The 18,762-nt window shown below is 54.0% G+C and overlaps 2 protein-coding genes across 5 annotated transcripts in view; both read left to right on the plus strand.

Moving 5' to 3' along the window:
- MAPKBP1 (mitogen-activated protein kinase binding protein 1) overlaps positions 1 to 11,413 on the plus strand; it is a 55,463-nt gene extending 44,050 nt beyond the window's left edge. For all 3 annotated transcript variants that reach the window (XM_020285971.2, XM_012766491.3, XM_012766493.2), the window contains 19 exons: positions 577 to 668; positions 931 to 1,056; positions 1,451 to 1,521; positions 1,681 to 1,802; positions 2,085 to 2,160; positions 2,269 to 2,380; positions 2,559 to 2,622; positions 2,868 to 3,002; positions 3,203 to 3,339; positions 3,534 to 3,589; positions 4,692 to 4,928; positions 5,391 to 5,557; positions 5,783 to 5,928; positions 6,033 to 6,230; positions 6,406 to 6,490; positions 6,775 to 7,058; positions 7,284 to 7,880; positions 8,306 to 8,391; positions 9,042 to 11,413. In XM_020285971.2, coding sequence (XP_020141560.2) covers positions 577 to 668; positions 931 to 1,056; positions 1,451 to 1,521; positions 1,681 to 1,802; positions 2,085 to 2,160; positions 2,269 to 2,380; positions 2,559 to 2,622; positions 2,868 to 3,002; positions 3,203 to 3,339; positions 3,534 to 3,589; positions 4,692 to 4,928; positions 5,391 to 5,557; positions 5,783 to 5,928; positions 6,033 to 6,230; positions 6,406 to 6,490; positions 6,775 to 7,058; positions 7,284 to 7,880; positions 8,306 to 8,391; positions 9,042 to 9,269 — 3,019 coding nt within the window. In that variant the 3' untranslated portion in view covers positions 9,270 to 11,413. The remainder of the gene's footprint in view (positions 1 to 576; positions 669 to 930; positions 1,057 to 1,450; positions 1,522 to 1,680; positions 1,803 to 2,084; positions 2,161 to 2,268; positions 2,381 to 2,558; positions 2,623 to 2,867; positions 3,003 to 3,202; positions 3,340 to 3,533; positions 3,590 to 4,691; positions 4,929 to 5,390; positions 5,558 to 5,782; positions 5,929 to 6,032; positions 6,231 to 6,405; positions 6,491 to 6,774; positions 7,059 to 7,283; positions 7,881 to 8,305; positions 8,392 to 9,041) is intronic.
- Positions 11,414 to 11,563: 150 nt separating this feature from the next.
- On the plus strand, positions 11,564 to 18,693 carry JMJD7 (jumonji domain containing 7). Of its 2 annotated transcripts, none has more exons than XM_012766498.2 (8): positions 11,564 to 11,660; positions 15,985 to 16,138; positions 16,215 to 16,468; positions 16,826 to 16,882; positions 17,228 to 17,323; positions 17,565 to 17,641; positions 17,894 to 18,053; positions 18,170 to 18,693. In XM_012766498.2, the coding sequence occupies exons 1-8, from the start codon at positions 11,597 to 11,599 to the stop codon at positions 18,256 to 18,258; spliced, it is 951 nt and encodes a 316-aa protein (XP_012621952.2). In that variant the 5' UTR covers positions 11,564 to 11,596; the 3' UTR covers positions 18,259 to 18,693. The 2 variants fall into 2 exon arrangements, with proteins under 2 accessions (XP_012621952.2, XP_075860386.1); XM_076004271.1 differs by having other exon boundaries at positions 11,577 to 11,660; positions 16,271 to 16,468.
- Positions 18,694 to 18,762: the final 69 nt, after the last annotated feature.

The raw sequence follows: 18,762 nt of genomic DNA on the forward strand, positions 1-18,762 counted from the left end.
TTTCAACATCATGAAGCCCATAATACAATACACTAAGAAGGACATAACATTGTTTCTGTGGTGTTCTTGCCGAAAATGCATAAACCCAATATCAATCTTTGATATTTGAGAAAATATCAAACTCAAATTGAGGTACATGTGACAGAGTAACTGATCAATACTTTTCAAAAGTGTCAAGGTCATGAAAGGTAAGAAAAGACTGAACCGTTACAGACTACAGGAGTCTAAGGAGAAATAACAACTAAATGTAATTTGGCCTCTGGATAGGATCCTGGGTCAAGAAAAAGGACATAGTGGAAAAACTGGTGAGATTTGAACAAAGCTTTAATATTATTATACCAGTGTAAATTCCCTAGTTTCTATAAAGGTACTATTGTTATGTAAGATGTTAACATTAGAGAAAGCTGGGTAAGGGAAATATAGGAACTCTATATTCTTGTAGCAATTTTTATCTAAGCCTAAAAGTTAAAAAATTTAAAAAAAAGATTGGGGAGAAGATGTAGCAGAGGAAGGTGGGTGAGTCCCTCCTCCTGCAGCCTGGCAATGACCTCTTCCCACCTCTCTTCATCTCTGCAGGGTGCACGAATTGCAGTCCCTGAGTGAGATGCTGAAGGTGGAGGCCCATGACTCGGAGATTCTGTGCCTGGAATACTCTAAGCCAGACACGGGTAAGGGGAATGCCCAGTGTCTAGCCCAGCATGGGGCAGGGCTCTCCAGTCTTGCCAGTGCCACTTATACCTGTCCAGGCTCTTGGATGTGGGACTGATTATCCTTTGGGTCTTTTGGTGTCTTTGCAGGTATGGAGGAGGGCAGCTCCATGGTGCATATGGCTTAGGGATATGGGACTCAGTTCCCTCGGGGCTCTTTGCCAGGTCCTGATAAGGGCCTGCTCAGGGCATTGATGGGCTCATGGAGTTCTTTCAACCCTAGGTCTGAAGCTGCTAGCCTCAGCGAGCCGGGACCGGCTGATCCATGTGCTGGATGCTGGGCGGGAGTACAGCCTACAGCAGACTCTGGATGAGCACTCATCCTCTATCACTGCTGTCAAGTTTGCAGGTGGGGGCAGGGCGATGGAGACACATCTGCCACCTACCCCTGCCACCCCCCCAACCCCCCCCCCCGTCCCAACCTCCACTGCCACCCGCCTCCCACCTCCATGAGAAGGGTTTAATAGTTGTTGGGGAGTGGGAGTGTTGGACAGCAGCTGGAAGTCTGGACCTGGATGGGAACACATGTGGCATGTAGACTCTTAGTCCAGGGCAGCCAACCAGGTTGGGCTGAGGATGGGGTGAAAGGAAAACTTGGGTTTGGAGAGAAGCATCCTGATTTAATTGGTTGTCCTAGCCTTGGAGAGTAGCTCAATAGGGGCAAAATATGGAGGAAAGGCTGAGGAAAAGCTGCCTCCATGTGGTGAGAATGGTGGGAATAGCTGGGCCCACCTTATCTGTAGCCAGCGACGGGCAGGTCCGCATGATCAGCTGTGGAGCAGACAAGAGCATCTACTTCCGCACTGCTCAGAAGGTAAGGGCACTGGGCTTTCCTGCAAGGGGCAGGGTGTGCAGTGGGGTCTCCACCGTTCCCCTACCTGAGGTTAAAAGAGGTGAAGCAAGGTGAAATGGGGCTCTTGGGGCCTGGTGAGGTATTTGGGTGTGGGTCTGCCCTCGTGCTCCACCCCTGCAGTCTGGAGATGGAGTGCAGTTTACACGGACACACCACGTGGTACGGAAGACGACCCTCTATGACATGGATGTGGAGCCCAGCTGGAAGTACACGGCCATCGGCTGTCAGGACCGAAATATTCGGTGGGCATCCCCTTCTCGTACTGTCTGACCACATTCCCTCGTCGCCCTGGGGGGTCAGCTCCACGCAGCAAAGTTCCCACATCTACCTTTTTGTCTCAGACTTTGTAGCCTCTTGAGCCTACAGAATAGGTGTGTGTCTCACCAAAGAAGTGGTAGCCCCTTTGGTGTTGGGGAGCAGCTCTCAGAGAGAACAGGCTGGGAGTGAATGCTGGCGTTTCCACCCCCCAGGCGGGCTTGATCCTCACCTCCTCCTTGTGTGAATGAGAGTGTGTTTCCTTATAGGATCTTTAACATCAGCAGTGGGAAGCAGAAGAAGCTGTTTAAAGGGTCACAGGGTGAGGATGGCACACTCATTAAGGTGAGGGCCCCATAGGGTGGGCACTGGGCCAGAGGCTGGAAGAGCCGTACTAGATGGGGAGGGGCTGGCACTTCTCGTATTCCTCTAGCTGTGTGTCCCACTCCTCAGGTGCAGACAGACCCCTCAGGGATCTACATTGCCACCAGCTGTTCTGATAAGAACCTCTCTATTTTTGACTTCTCCTCAGGCGAGTGTGTGGCCACCATGTTTGGCCACTCAGGTGAGTATAGCCCTAATACTCCTGTACCTTTACTCTTTCTTCCCATAGTTTCATGACACCCAGCAGAACTACCTACCCCACCCTCCAGCCAACCTTCATCCCCGCTGCTGGGATAGATGGAAGCTCCTTGGTTGGGAACTCAGGGTGGTTCACAGACCATATTCTTTGTTCTTCACAGAGATTGTCACTGGCATGAAATTTAGTAATGACTGCAAACATCTCATCTCTGTGTCAGGGGACAGGTGAGCAGAAGCCAGCTTCCTTGAGAGACAGATTCTTCCTCTGTGCCACAAACACCCTCTCTTCATCTCAGTGATGTCTCTGGGAAGGGAGGCTGAACAGGGATGTCTCTTGGCTGGGCCTGACCAGGCAGTGGAGGGTGGCTCTGGTCTCCTTGCCAGCCAAGGAAGAAGGAGAACTAATGATGCTGCCACCTCCAGAGTCCTGCCCTACCCCTCCCTCGCCTAACTCTGTGGCTCTACCCCAGCTGCATATTTGTATGGCGCCTGAGCTCTGAGATGACCATCAGCATGAGGCAGCGTCTGGCCGAGCTGCGTCAGCGTCAGCGAGGGGGCAAGCAGCAAGGACCATCTTCTCCCCAGAAGCCTGCTGGACCCAATCGGTGAGAAAAGAATATGGGCAAGTGATGAGTGGGTATCCAGATGGCTTGCAGTGATCTCACAGCTCCTCTCCATGCCCTGGACTTTGCCATTCAGCAACCCTGTATCTCCCAAGACCTTGCTGCTTACACAAAGACCCATGATGTTGGCCTCTTTCCACACTAGTCTCCTCTCCCCATGATCTTCCTTGTCTTGTACTCAGGTGCCAGCCCCCATCAGTGTTTTCTCCTGGACCAGCTCTCTCATCAGACAGTGACAAGGAGGGAGAAGATGAGGGTACTGAAGAAGAAGAACTTCCAGCTCTGCCTATCCTTTCCAAGAATACCAAGAAAGAGCCAGGTCTGTGGTGGTCGGGTTTGGGACCGGACACACCAATTGGTGTAATGGCTAGATATGATATTTCTGGGACTGCGGGGTGAGCTGAGGAAATTGGGACATCACTGTGGCCACACAGGGCATGGGCTGATGTGGGGCCAGGGATCCAGGGGTGGGTGGGCAGGTGACACTCCCTCTGACTACCTGTTTCCGTCTAGCCTCAGTCCCCAGCCCAGCCCTGCCCCGAAGCCTGTCTCATTGGGAGATGAGTCGGGTAAGTCACCACTGTTAAAACGGTGTACTTCTAAGGTTACAGGAGACAAAGGGAGGTGAAAACAGGGCCCTCTGGGCCTGGTGAGGCACTGGGGCATGGAGTCTGCCCACGTGCTCCACTCTTGTGTCCAAGGAAGGCCTTGGCAGGGCAGTTCGAACAGCTGGGCTGATCCTGGGTTAGGGAAGAAGAAAGCCAAGGTATTTCCTTCCTGTGGACCAGAAGAGGTGGATGGACCACAAGGGTTAGTCACTGCTAGGAGAAGTGCTCCACTTGATTAGCTGCCTGTGCTTGGGAGGAAATATCATCAAAGAACAGCTTGAGGTGGGGAGTAGAAAAAGGATGTCTGAGCCAAAGGGTTAGGGTTCAAGGAGAGGAACATCAATGGTCCAAAGAGCAGAAATCTGGAGATACAGCACTTCTAAAGACCCCAGTTAGGAGGTAAGCTCAGAACTTCCAGGACAGAAGGAAAAGGCCATAAGAGGACCAATAACTTAGTGACTACTTCAAGGATGGCCAGAAAGTATAAAGGTTTTCAGAGCAAGCCCCAAAGCAGCCCAACCCTCACTCATCCTGTGATGGGCTTTCAGGCACCGGCCATTCTGTCATCAGTGACAGTTTCACAGTGATGGTGGATAGTGTCTCTGGTGCATTCTGACAAGGCCAGGGGGCTCAAGCCCCAGTTATAGGTTTGTCCCTGGTGCTATGAAGGAACTTTGGGGCCCTGTTGAGGCTGTCTTCAGAGCAGGGGACTTTGAAAGACTCCTAGCTCTGAGGTGTCCATGACACCAGGTGAAGCTGGGAGTAGGGGCTCCTATATGAGAGGATGTAGAGTACAGCTAAAAGCATGAACTCTAGAGCCGGACTAACCTGCAGGCCACTTATTATCCATGGGACTCGGACTAATTACTCAAGCTCTGTGTGCTTCAGTTTTCTCATCTGTAAAAATAGGGATAATAATAGGACCTACTTCAAAAGGTTATTGTGAGGATGAAATGAACTAACACATATAAAGTGCCTGGCACACAGTAGGAAATACATGAGTATCTGATGATACTACTATGTGCTTATTATTGTTACCCTCCCCCTCCCTAACCCCCACCAGGCACAGGAGACAGTGGAGTTCCTGGACCCAGCTCCTGCAGCCAACCCAGGACCCAGAAGAAGGGGGCGCTGGGCACAGCCAGGTGTAGAACTAAGTGTTCGCTCCATGCTGGACCTGCGGCAGCTGGAGACACTCGCCCCAAGCCACCGGGGCCCCAGCCAGGACTCACTGGCCATGACCCCATCTGGTGCTGGGAAGCATGGTCAGCAGGTCCCTGAGACTTCACATACTAGCCAGGTGAGCCAGCTTTCTCCCAGGTCTCTAGAGATCTTCAAGGAGCCTTAGCCAGCCTCATGCCAACAGTCGAGACCTGAGCACTGATCCAGCTATGCTTGCTTTGTCCCTGTGGCACGTGAGTTACCTGAGCTGCAAGGATGGGAAGGTGCTGGCTAGGCTGTGTGGTATGGTGATCAGGATGGGAGGTGGGTGGGTGGCCTTTGCCCTGGGCTGGGTTCCTTGGAGTACTCTTGGTATTAAGTGAAGGCTGGAGGTTGGCAGCCCACAATATTAATGTAGTTCTTTTAGAAGCTTACTTTGTCTGCTGGATCCAGCCTGGCTCCTTGGTATCTGTCCTCAGAGCTGGAGTATTTAGCTTCCCCCAGAATTGGTGTACACCAAATCCTTGCCCACCCTCACCTCTTCTCCAAGGCCCACTTCTCACATCAGCAGCCCTAGTAATGTCCCTTTGTGTCTTCCCAGAATGAAAAGCCCCCTCGGCCTCAAACCTCCCAACCTTGTTCCTGCCCCCACATTATCCAATTGTTGTCACAAGAGGAAGGGGTCTTTGCCCAAGATCTGGAGCCTGCACCCATTGAAGATGGTATTGTCTACCCGGAGCCAAGTGACAGCCCCACCATGGATACCAGGCAAGGGTCCTGCCCGGGCCAGACCTCGTGGGGCCAGGCAGCCCCCAGTCTTCCCTTCCCTCTGAATGTGTTTTAGCTGGGAGGGTTGGCCTCCAGGATGCTCAGGGCTCACCTGCCACCTCACTGCTGCCCCATCCCAAGTCCTGCTCACAGGCAGGAGTCTAGTAAGGCTGCCACTCACCTCTGCTCACTGCCTTTTCTTCCCCCTGCTGGCCTTCCTGGCAGTGAGTTCCAGGTGCAGGCTCCAGCCCGAGGAACCTTGGGAAGAACATACCCAGGCCGCAGGGGCTCAGAAAAGCACAGCCCGGACAGTGCCTGCTCTATGGATTACAGCAGCAGCTGTCTTTCCAGCCCTGAGCACCCCAATGAAGGTGAGGCCACAGCCCCAAGGGGAGGGGTCTGTGAACTAGGTGGGGGCAGAGGCTCAGGGGACAGATGAGTACAGCAGATGCCTCTCTCCCTGCCCCACATCCAGACTCCGAGAGCACGGAGCCCCTGAGTGTGGATGGCATCTCCTCAGACCTTGAAGAGCCAGCCGAGGGTGATGAAGAAGAGGAAGAAGAAGAGGGAGGCACTGGCCTCTATGGGCTACACGAGGGCAGCCCCCATACCCCAGACCAGGAGCAGTTTCTAAAACAGCACTTTGAGACTCTGGCCAATGGAGCTGCTCCAGGTGTGGTCAGAGGGCCAGCATTTGGCCACCACAATCTGTCCTTCTCGCTTCCTTGTCTACCTGAGAGGAAGGGTCAAAAGGGCAGGCAATGCCTTGGGGTTTCCTTCTTGGGGAGTCAGATCTGGGACAAGGGCTTGATTTCTGCCTTAATTGATGATGTCTATGACCTTGGCAGGGGGCCCGGTCCGGGTACCGGAGAGGACAGAGTCTCGGAGCATCTCTGCACGATTCCTGTTGCAAGTACAGACCCCCCCACTCAGGTACAGTGACCTCTCCTCACAGCAGCTCTGGCTCTCCTGACGTCCCAGTGCTCCTACCTCGGGGGCAGCACACAGCCCTCCTGTGTCCAAAGTTCTGTCTTCCCATGCCCAAAGGTGTTTTGCACTCCTGGTTTTGGGACAGCTGGTTTTTCCCCAACCCTGTCTAGCTTTGTGCCTGCCCTTCCCTCCTAATGCCTCTCTGTTGCTGTGAGAGCTTCTCACCATTTTGGCAGGGAGGATCATTGAGCCTTCTGTGGACCTTCTTCCACATTTCCTCCCTGTAGGGAACCATCCCCATCCTCCTCCAGCCTGGCATTGATGTCGAGACCAGTCCAGGTGCCAAAGGGATCTGGTGAGCAACTGAGAGGCAGTGGTGCCAGTCCCCCAGGAGCACCTCCAGAGGCGGAACCCTCCTTTGGCAACCCCAGTCCCCAGCAGGTAGCCCCTGTGCTGTTGCCACGACGCCGTCTCAACCCTGATAGCAGCTGGGCTCCCAAGAGAGTGGCCACAGCCAGCCCCTTAGCTGGACTCCAGAAAGCCCAGTCTGTGCACAGTCTGGCGCCACAGGGTAAGGAGCTGGGTGGGCTCAGCCCCTGGGTGTGGGGGGTGTGGAACATGTGTGCATGCTGGAGAAAGGAGAGCCTGGTGTAGCCCTGCTGTATCGTTGTGCTTGCTACTGGGTGTCCTTTAGTGTGCATGTACAGGTGAACAGCAGCTCCTGGGGGTTGGGTTTTAGCACCTGGGATGCCTTCCTCACCACCTGACCTGCATATATCTCTTGTCTCCTATGCAGATGAGGTCCCTTCACCAGGCCCATTGCTCTCACGGGAGATTGAGGCTCAGGATGGCCTGGGCACCCTGCCCCAAGCTGATGGCTGTCCATCTCAGCCCCGCTCCTACCAGAACCCAGCCACCAGTTCCATGGCCAAGATATCCCGCAGTATCTCTGTTGGGGAGAACCTGGGCCTGGTGGCTGAACCTCAAGCTCCTGCCCCCGTCCGAGTCTCACCACTCAGCAAGCTGGCCCTGCCCAGCCGGGCTCATCTGGTCCTGGACATCCCCAAACCACTGCCTGACCGCCCTACCCTGGCTACATTTTCACCTGTAACCAAGGGCCGGCCCCCTGGTGAGGCAGAGCAGCCTGGCTTCCCAGCAGGCCTAGGAAAGGCTCATAGTACCTCTGAGAGACGGCCTTGTTTGGGGGAGGGTACCACTCCCCATCCTAGGACAGAGTACCAGGCTCATCCTGGGCCCACCAGCCCCTGTGCCCAGCAACTGCCAGTCAGCAGCCTCCTCCGAGGCCCTGAGAACTTGCAGGCCCCACCCCTTGAGAAGACTCCCAACCCCATGGAATGCACCAGGCCAGGGGCAGCCCTGAGCCAGGACTCAGGTGTGCACAGCTCCCCAGCTTTCACCTCCTGCCCCATCCTCTCTCTCCCGTCTCTGTTGGCCGCTCTCTGGCTCCATCCCATTTCTGTGCGTCCAGCCTTTGGCGTTTTTCGTCCTGTCCGCTCCTGTCTCGGTCCATAAGTCACACCCCTGATGGTGAGACACTCCTGCCAACCTTCATGATTTCTTTGTGACCCACTTACCCATTCAGTGCCTTCTGGACCCTGGGGCTGGCCCTCTCCTCTGGACCTTGTCTGTGTGGTGTTAGGGAGGGTGTTGGGAAGGAAGGAGGCAAGAGGAACGGATGGGGGCAAGTAGAGGGTGCAGTGCCCAGAGCTAGGCCTCGCCTGCTCTGGGCATCCCTGGGTGGGGAAGGCCTTAAAGGGCGACTTTCTGGGCCATACTGAGCTGTGTGTACCCTCTTAGACCTGGCGGTAAGCCTGGAGCAGTGTGAACAACTCGTGGCAGAGCTCCGTGGCAATGTGTGCCAGGCCGTGCGGCTCTACCACTTGGTGAGTGTCGGGCAACGACCAGCGGGAGGATGGAGCATATTAGTAGTGCTGGGTGTTTCAGATAGCTGAGTGTCCAGAACACTAATGATAAAGCTCTTCCACTGACAGGGTGGAGCATGCAAGAACATCCTGAGCAGAGTAGGTGAGGGGGTCAGAGGCCAGGCCAGCCTCTTGAACCAGGCACCTTTTCGGTCATTTCTGGTTAAGAGCTGGAGACTTTCCTCAGACAGGAAGGTGAGGCATAGATAGGCCATATGTCCTAGTTTGCTCAAGACAACCCCAGTTGGTGCCTGTCTTCCCAACTTAATTGTTAATTGTATCCCTTTTCATATCTAAAAATCTTTTGGCCACCCTAGACTTAGGGGATAGTCCAATCGGGCCTAAGCTTTGAGAGAAAGAGTGTGCATGAGTAGTAAGGAGTTGCTAACAAGATATAGATGGTTCCTAATCTGATGGCTTCCTTCTTTGGGGTCACCCCTGAGTCTGCCTGCATCTCATATTCCCTGGTCATACTTGCTGATCTTGAGGTGTGGAACTCCCAGCCCATCCCTTCTGCGGTAGGCTAGACCCAGGTGGGGCCCCTCCCTTTTATATATGTTGACAGGCCCCTCCACTGTTCCTCCAACTCACTTCTGGGGGTCCTGTTGCAGGTGGCTGGCTGCAAGACACCCTCAGTGGAGCAAAGTCGGATCACTCAGCTCCTAAGAGACACCTTCTCGTCAGTGCGGCAGGAACTAGAGGCCCTGGCTGGTGCAGCACTGTCCAGCCCAGGCGGGAGCCCTGGGTCTGTGGGAGCTGAGCAAACGCAGGCCCTGCTAGAGCAATACTCAGAGCTGTTGCTTCGAGCCGTGGAGCGGCGCATGGAACGCAGACTCTAAGTTCCAGAAGCTTGTCCCAAGTGAAGGCTCCTTGTATTCCAAACTGTATTCCAAACTTGTATTCCCCTCCTCCACTCACCAAAACCTCGGGGACACTTGGAGTGGAAAGCAGGGATCAGTGCTCAGAGGTGAAGCAGCTTTCCCGGCTGCTCCCAGCTGTATTTATTAATTTATTTCCCTGACTGTTGCCTCACTTCCTTGGAACTCCTGCCTTCACAGCCCCTCCAGTGGCAGGGATAGGTCTTCAGTCTTCGTCATCTTGGTGCTGTGAGGGGTAGGAGGGCAGCCTGCCCCATCTGGGGGGAACTGGGAAGGGCTGGCCCTCTCTTCTTTGAAGCCATTTGAAATTACTGCAGGGATCAGCTCCCTGGGGTGGAGCATTACACAGGGTACTCTGTGGGGTAGAGGTGAGAGGTGATGTGTTATTCAATACCCTTCAGCCACCTGCAGGCTTCACCTCTACCTCCACTTCCCTCCCACACCAGCTGTACTCCCCTGGCTGCCAAGCAGGGGTGGTTTTCCCCAATTCCTGGCAGTTCAGAAAGGCAGAGTTATCTGGCCCTCCAGGGATCCCCCACCATTAGGAGACTTGAGTTCGTATTAGGACCTGAGCCCCCACATTCCACTCCCATTCTCTCTCTAAGAGGGCCCTAGCATTTTCTCTATTCCTGTGCCTCCCTTTCTCTCCTGGCCAGAACTTGTGGAGCCAGGCGGAGGACATTGCTGCGGGACAGTAAGGCCTTCTGCTGGGCAGACATGAAGCTCTGGCCGCCTTTCCTCAGCCCCTTGGCCTTCCCTGTCCTCCAACCCTGGACCCCAGCATGCTGCTGGAGTCCCGAGGCCACCTTCTCCCTGCATCCTGAGTGATGCTCAGTCAGAAGTCTCTGTTGGAATTTGCCTCATGGTTTACAGGGTGCTGCCCACCACCTTCTGAGGACCTTGGCCACAGAGGAAATCACACACACACATGACTGTTCATTGCTAGAGTACTTGGCTGCCTGATGTGTTCCTGGTTTCCTCTCATATCCTGCCCCAGCATCACCACCCTGGCTTATGTGGAGCACATAAGGAGCATGGAAAGGGATGGAACACACTACACCCAAATTCTGGATTCTTTGTGTCTACAGACTAGCTGATCTGAGATGGCCCATAGGACACCTGGTTTGGGTAGAAGGAGCCTCCTTAGAGGCAGTGCTGGGCAGCCAAGGGTGTGCTGGATATTGGAGGTTAAGGGGGGAGAGGCGCAGGGGCCAAGAGAGACCCTGGAAAAGTGGTAGGTGGGACAGGTAAGTGGCAAAGGTGAGGGGTTAGGTTAGGAGCAGTTGTTAGGAGCAAGGGAAGGAGATAGGACATAGTAGGCAGGTAGAGTAGGACCAAGTAGTGAGGCAGGTGATGAGTGAAGAACATGTGTCTGAGCTCTGCCTCTTCCCTCTGCACCAGGTAAGTCAGGGCAGCTTTACAGCACAGCATCAGGCCACAAAAGCCCTTTCACCCACGCTGGCTCTGTAGGCAGAGGCTTATAGAGACCTGGCTTCCGAAGGGTGCCCAGCAGCCCGAGTTCACTTGAGCAGCTCAAAACTGGCTCACCCCCACTTCTCTACTACCACCTGCATGGCCCCAAGAACTCTGGCAGCTGGGGCTGGACCCCTGGCAGGCCTGCCGCTGCCTGTGCCTCCCACCCAGCACGCTAGCCACCAGCCCACCTCAGGTAGGGCTCGCGCTCGTATCTCTGGGCCAGGTCCTTCATGAGGAGGTAGCTACCTATCCTCTGGCTAAGGTTTGTGAGAAGGTGGGCGCCCTTTCCCTGCCCTCTGCCCAAAGTGGTGCAGGGGTTTGGTGACCGGGCGGCACATCATCTTTACCCCCCAGCCCCCTCCACCCCTCCCTGTCCTCTTCTGCATGTCTGAGGCCACCGGCAACGTCCAGATTTGCGCCGCCCGCCCGTTTTGAAAGCCCCTTATTTATAACTTTTATACTTTGTCCAGGCCGTGGCGCTTCCGTCCTCCCCGGCTGCACGGGGCGAGGACTGTTTTTAACGTGTCGGTTTGTACTGATGTATGAACTTGTCAATAAACACAATCATTTGTTAACTCTGGGATGCCCATTAGCGGGACAAGGGAAGGCGGACGCTTGGTTCTCGCTGGGCTGCTGAGACAGCGAAGCTGAGTGTGCATGGGGAGGGCTGGCGAGGGCTGGCGAGGGTCCAGCGAGGGCCTGGGGGCGGGGCCGGGTTCCAGCGAGGGCCTGGGGGCGGGGCCGGGTTCCAGCGAGGGCCTGGGGGCGGGGTCGGATTCCGGGGCGGGGCTCGGGCCGGCAGTGGCCGCGTCATGGCGGAGGCGGCTTTGGACGCCATGCGGAGGGAGTTACGAGAATTCCCAGCCGCGGCAAGGGGTGAGTTTGTTTGCTCGGAGGCGGCGGCGTCTCCCGGACGCGGGAAGAGCCCTGGGGTGCCTCTGACACCGAGGGCGCGGAGCCTCGTGCGTAGCGCTGGTCGGTGGCCCCACTCAGCGCTCTTCTGTCGCAGCCCCCTCCCCCAGCCCGGAGGGTCGGCCCTCTGCTGCCCTCCGGTGTCCGCGCACCCTCGTGGCTGTCTGGGGTGACTTGCCGCGACGTTCCCAAGGCCCCGTGCGTTCTTGACTGTGGTCGTCGTCCCCACAGTCTGAGCAGTCGGCTATTGCCTTTCCCGGATTGAAGTCTTATTAACATTAAATACACACAGGTGGTGGTCGGATTCCCGCCCCCGCCCTCCTTGCTTTGTAAGATTGTAGGCTGTCCAGGTGATCCCTGAATTTTCTCCTTCTTGGTTTTTATTCTTTCTTCTCCTCTTTCCTCCCTTGCCTTCCTTCTTTTTTCCTTCTTTTATGTTTTCAAACGATTTCTTACCACCGAACAAAACAGGCACATGTGTATGTAATGGGCATCCATGGCCAAGCATGGTGGCTCATGCCTATAATCCTGGCACTTTGGGAGGTCAAGGCAGGAAGATCTCTTGAGGCTAGCAGTCGGAGACCAGTCAGGGCAACATAGCGAGACCCCCATCTCTATAAAGAACAACAGAATTAACTAGCCTGTCATGGGGGCAGGCACCCGTAGTCTCAACTACTCGGGAGGCTGAGGCAGGAGGATCGCTTGAGCCTGGGAGTTACATGTTGCAGTGTGCTATGATGATCTTGCCACTGCTGTATAGCCCTGGCAACAGAGCAAGACGCTGTCAAAAAAAAAAAAGTTAATAATATACAATGGGTATGTAATATAAACAAGCTTTCCTCTCATCTCCAGTGTTCATCCTTCCAGAAAGATTCTGTTTATATTCATGGACGCATATAAGTCTACATCCCTCTTTTTGTACAGATGGTAGCCTGCTAAACACACTTCGGCACTGTGTATCTTGGAGATCATTCTATACCACTGTGCTTTGGTCTTTTTCATACTTGTATACTAGTGCTGTAATTTACTTAGTCTGCTAGTGCTAGGCATTTAGGTCATTTTCAATCGTGCTGCAACCAGTACTTTTAGTATCCATTTAACAAATATTTATTAAGCCTCTGTATGTGCCAGGCTCTGTTTGGTGTGTTTGGGATACATCACTGAACAAAACAAATTGCTGCTTTCACAGGGCTTACATTCTAAGCGAAGAGGCAGACAATTACCCTAGGCTCACTGAAGGAATAAATTGTATAGTAGAAGAAACAGAAGATAAGTGCAGGGCCCAAAAAGCCATAGATGGGAGTGTCTGCTGTGTTTAGGGAACAGTGAAGAAGCCAGTGTGCAGGAGTAGTGTGTGCATATGTGTGAATATTTTTATTGGTTAAATTCTCAGCAGAAGAATTGTTGGGTCAAAGGAATTGTTTGGATCCCTTTTGAAATTTTCTCATTTTGAAGCCCAGGAGAGAAAAAAAGCCATTCTCTAAGGGAAATGGTGAGCAGGTAAAATGGAACTACATAACTGCAGAAAATCCAAAGGGTAAAAAAAAAGTTTCCATGTATTTCAAGAATCTCAGTGAGCACAACAGGGAGATGTACTAAGCCCCAGATCACCTTCTCCACAGGTGACTGCTTTTTTTTTGAGACAGAGTCTCACTTCTGTTGCCCTGGCTGGAGTGCCATGGCATCAGCTTAGCTCACAGCAACCTCAAACTCCTGGGCTCAAGTGATCCTCCTGCCTCAGCCTCCCGAGTAGCTGGGACTACAAGCGTGTGCTACCATGCCCAGCTAATTTTTTTATATATATATATTTTTAGTTAGCCAATTAATTTCTTTCTATTTATAGTAGAGACGGGGTCTCACTCTTGCCCAGGCTGGTCTTGAACTCCTGACCTTGAGCAATCCACCTGCCTCGGCCTCCCAGAGTACTAGAATTACAGGTCTGAGCCACCGCACCCAGCCTGACTGCTTTTGAAATTTTATTTAAAATGATTTTTTTTAGAGATGGGGCCTCAGTATGTTTTTGGTCTTGAACTGCTAGGCTCAAGCGATCCCTCTGCCTTAGCCTCCAGAGTAGCTGGGACTATAGGAGCGAGCCACTGAGCCTGGCCCAGGTGACTGCTTTAGTGGGCTGGCATGACTGGAAAGGCCTTTGCCACTTTCTTCCCTCCTTGCTCCTATTCTACTTGGCAGATTCTATATTGCCTGTAGCCAGGGATGCAAGTACGGGTGTCAGCTCTTTCCAGTTTTCCTGCATCCACCAGGGTTTTCCCACCTAGTTCCAATTTCGGACCTAAAGACATTCACTTTCCAACTGATTGCAAGGCAAAGATGACTGGCCATGTGGCCACCCATGAGAGATGGAACGTGACCTCAGAGGTCAAATGCATGCCAGAGCCATACGAAGCAGGATGCAGCAACCACCATCCTGGGCCAACGCCTTCCAGCTAGACCTCAAGCACGAAAGTAATAAGCAAAGCCCTGGACACTTTATAAAAGCCAGCAGAAAGACATTCCAGTCTGAGTGAGCTGCAGGAGCAAAGTATGGTACCTCCTGAATAGAGGGTGTGTGGCAGGGGCAGGCACAAGACAGGAGGAAATCAGACTGGAAAGGTAGGTTGGTCCTGATCATGCATGGCAAGGCAGACTATGCTCTGTAAGGAGTAGTGGTAAGCCATCAAAGGGTTTGCTACTAGGGGTGTGACAAGATGAGACTATATTTTCAGAAGAGGACTGGGGCCAGGATGATAGATGCTTTGAGAGGGAGTGTGTTGGGAAATAGGCTAAGAGATGTGAGAAGGTTCAGGGGTTTTGCAGGTCTTTGCCTTGAAGGAATCTGTGGACACGTTAGTTCACAAAATAGAAGCTGTTTCCAACAAGAGGGGCATCGTCAGAGGACGTTTGCAAAGCAACATTTCTTCTCTGTCTGCTGGTCATCGCCTTGAGCTTTTTTGCAAAGCAAAAGCTCGGTTTGGGACCTTGGCAGAAAAGCTGATTAAAATGCCTGCCCAGCAGGTAGTGTGCAGCTGGAACTATCCTAGACTTCAAGGCTATTCCTGCTTCACTCCTGACTACATGTCTCTATGTTTTAAAAAAGTAGATTAGAGTAATACGTTGACTCAGTGTTCTCATTTTATACATTTTATCTTTAATTTATATGCTCAGCTAGGTCTGTTGCTAACTTAGAACTTAACATGCTTATCTTAAAAAAACTATATAATTGTCTGTTCTTGTAGACAGAATTAGGTAAGGTTCCCCTAAAAACCTCAAAAAATAAACTGTATACATAATTCTCTAACAAAAGAGACCTGTTTACTGTACCAATATATACTGATACAGGACTTCACTTGGGGTCTCAGCCAGCAGAAAGCTGATGACCCCTTGACTCCCCCATCTATTAAACTGCTCTTTGTCTCCATCTCAATAATTTCTCCGTCTATAATATATCATCTCTTTATTTCCTATTATTTCCATATCCCTTGTGACGATCCTGCCTTGGGACCTGTTTGTGCTGGGAGGCTGGCCAACTCCCGGCAGGAGTGGAATTAAGCCAGTGTGATGGTGCGGCAACCATCCAGCCAGGATGCTGGAGACTTTCATTCCACCATTAAGCAAATATTTCCTGAGCACCTGTATGCTAGGCATATTCTAGGTCCTGGGGATGCATCTTTTCCTTACTTGCCCATACTTGTCTTTCAGTGGTGTCATTTGGCAGTTTTTCTCCCAGGTAGATTAGAAGCTACTTGAGATGATGATTGGATCATCTGTCGATACCTCCACATTGCCCAAGCCAAGTACTGAGCACATTCTAGGTGCTCAGTAAATACCACTGTGGGAGGGGGCTTTCCAGAGCCACGCCACACCCAGACTAGCCCGAGGCCTTGGCCCTGCTCATTCTGGAGCTCCCAGTACAACCCTAGTGCCCCAGTGGCCGCCTTTCCTGATGGATGCTAGAAAGTTGGCCCCTCCAGGGCGGGGGTGGGGAGCTGAAGGTCCACATTGTAGGGCCCAGACATGGCCCCACAGAGGATTCGGGTTATGGTCTTGAGTCACAGCCCCTGGCCCTGTGGACTCTGATGGCCCATCCTGGTGTGTTTGTGTGTGCTTTCTGCTTCTGCCTTAAATTTACCTCCACATTCTTCTATTCCTGGTTGTCCAGGGTCCCTTGGTCACCAATGGGCATTGCCTGGTGACACAGCATGGCCTTCCCAGGGAGGGCATCTCTTCCGCAGGCAGTGGGGCATGGACCAGGTGCTGCTGGCTTCAGCCCCTTATCCCCTCTTTCTCTCAGAGCTCAGTGTGCCTCTTGCTGTGCCCTACCTGGACGAGCCCCCCACTCCACTCCACTTCTACCGGGATTGGGTCTGTCCCAACAGGCCCTGCATCATCCGCAATGCCCTGCAGCACTGGCCGGCCTTCCAGAAGTGGTCCCTCCCCTACCTCAGGTGGGAGCTGCTCTGGGGTGGAGCATGGGCAGTGATGACTGGCATCTGGGTGTGAGCCAAGTTTTCATTCCTCCAGAGCCACAGTGGGCTCCACAGAGGTGAGTGTGGCTGTGACCCCAGATGGTTATGCAGATGCTGTGCGAGGGGACCGCTTCGTGATGCCTGCTGAGCGCCGCCTGCCCCTGAGCTGCGTGCTGGACGTGCTAGAGGGCCAGGCCCAGCACCCGGGAGTGCTCTATGTGCAGAAGCAGTGCTCCAACCTGCCCTCTGAGCTACCCCAGCTGCTGTCTGATCTGGAGTCCCATGTGCCCTGGGCCTCCGAGGCACTGGGTGAGTGCAGGCAGGTGGACCCAGGCCCTGGGCAGGCAGGGAAGAGGTGGGAAGGAAGGGGCCAACCTGCCTGTTCATTCTCTGCCTTTGGTGATGACTTGGCCTGGCCGGGGTCAGGTGCTGCCTCCTGAATGCTCAAGCTCCAGGCCTTGACTTAATAACAGGTGAACTACTGAAGATTGCAACCTTTCCTTCTGCCCCAGGGAGGGAGGGCTCCTTCCCCAAGCTTTCCCAACCTCTGCGGCTTCTCCCTGGTTCTCCTCCTTGGGCCTCCTTTGCCCCCGCCCAGGTTTCCGGTCTAGCATCACAGTGTGGTGGCTATCCCAGCCTGGCCTCCTAATGCCCTCTGCCCTGCAGGAAAGATGCCTGATGCTGTGAACTTCTGGCTGGGAGAGGCAGCTGCAGTGACATCTTGTACGTGTCAGGAGAATGCAAAAGTGGGGAAGGAGCAAGTTGGGGCAGAGGGAGGGAAGGTGAGGCAGCAGTAGAAGGTTGGGCCTGGATGGAAGTTGGGCTGACTGTTCTCTACAGTTTCATTTGGGCCTCTGGGACTTGAGCACTGGTGACAGCTGAGCTCGGGGCCTGTGCGCATAGTTCTGAAACGCACACCAGAGTCCCTGGCATCTCCTGGAGCCTGTTGGCTCTGTGCACTCTTCTTTTGCACCATAGGTGGTCTTGCAGGGTGGGGCTGTGAGCATGACAGTTTACCCCCAATGTTCCCACTTCATACTCTGTCCCCTGGGCCTTTTCTGTTGGCAGTGCACAAGGACCACTATGAGAACCTCTACTGTGTGGTCTCGGGAGAGAAACACTTCTTGTTACATCCGCCCAGTGACCGGCCCTTCATCCCCTATGGTAGGGGGTGTGGCCTGCAGGGACTGAGGAACAAGTGGCCCAAGGTAGAGGGAGGTCAGCGAGAGCCCTGTGCCCACTGGTGTCCCGGTCTGAGGTGTGGCCACAGCGTCTCCACTGCACCAGGGTCCCTGACCCTGTTGTCTCTGTACCCAGGGAGCATGAAGACTGGCTGGGGGAGGGGAGGGTCTGGCACACTCCAGGCCATTTGAGATTCCCCACACCCTTCTCCCTTGGGCTTCAGAGCTGTACACACCGGCAACCTACCAGCTAACTGAAGAGGGCACCTTTAAGATGGTGGATGAAGAGGCCATGGAAAAGGTGCCTGTCCTGGTCTTGGGCTCTAGGGGGGCTGTAGGGAGGAGGAAGGGCGAGCGCCTGGGCTCTGAGGAGTAGGCATGAAGGATCTAGGGAGGTGGCACCTTGCTCTGACCTGTAAGAGCAGAAGTCCGTGAGTCTGGGGCCTTTGAGTGCCGAGCAGAGCAAGGCCTGTGGTATTTAGCTTTGGAAGGCACAGAGCCTGAAGGCCTGGGGGTCTTGGGGCCTGCTCCTTGACATCTGATCTGTTCCCAGGTGCCCTGGATACCACTGGACCCCTTGGCTCCAGACCTGGCCCGGTACCCCAGTTACAGTCAGGCCCAGGCCCTCCGCTGCACGGTGCGGGCCGGCGAGATGCTCTACCTGCCGGCCCTGTGGTTCCACCATGTTCAGCAGTCCCACGGCTGCATTGCGGGTGAGGAGCTGCCTAGGCCACCCTGCCAAGGCCCAGCAGGGCATCTGGGGAGGAGGTTCGGGAGGCTCTGGGTCAGAAGAAGGACTTTCGTGCTCAGGTCACTGTTCTCTCCACAGTGAATTTCTGGTACGACATGGAGTATGACCTCAAGTACAGTTATTTCCAGCTGCTTGACTCTCTCACCAAGGCTTCGGGCCTCAACTGATGGATCCCTGGTGAACACTGCCAGGCACAACTCGGGGAGGTCGAGCCGTCCCTGGCCGGGCTGACGTTGGAGACAGCCTGGAGCTTGAGCACATGTTGGCTGCTGGCCCAGGGTGCGACTTGGGTTAGGATCAGCTTTGGAAGATCTCGGGATGAGGTCAGGAGGACTCAGACGTGCCAGGCAGGTCTGGGTGAGGGCTCCCCGGAAGTTGCCACAGACGTGAACAGGAGTGGGGATCAGGAACAGCAGCGCCTCTCACCAGCGCTGTGACTGTGGGCGAGTCACTGCCTCTCAGGGCGTTGGTGTCTGTCTGTAAAACGGAAGTAATCATGGTTCTGCCTCATGGAGCTGTCGTGGGGTTGGAGGGGCTGCCTGCAAGGGCCAGCACCGGCAGGCACAGAGGAAGTGTTCAATAAAAGGTAACTGTGAGTCACACGTTCTGATTCTCTCGCAGTTGCCTTCTTGATCTGTTGAGGGCCTGAAGGTTTGTTCGGGTTAAAATTT

This window comes from Microcebus murinus, chromosome 6, assembly GCF_040939455.1.
Source record: "Microcebus murinus isolate Inina chromosome 6, M.murinus_Inina_mat1.0, whole genome shotgun sequence".
Classification (NCBI taxonomy): domain Eukaryota; kingdom Metazoa; phylum Chordata; class Mammalia; order Primates; family Cheirogaleidae; genus Microcebus; species Microcebus murinus.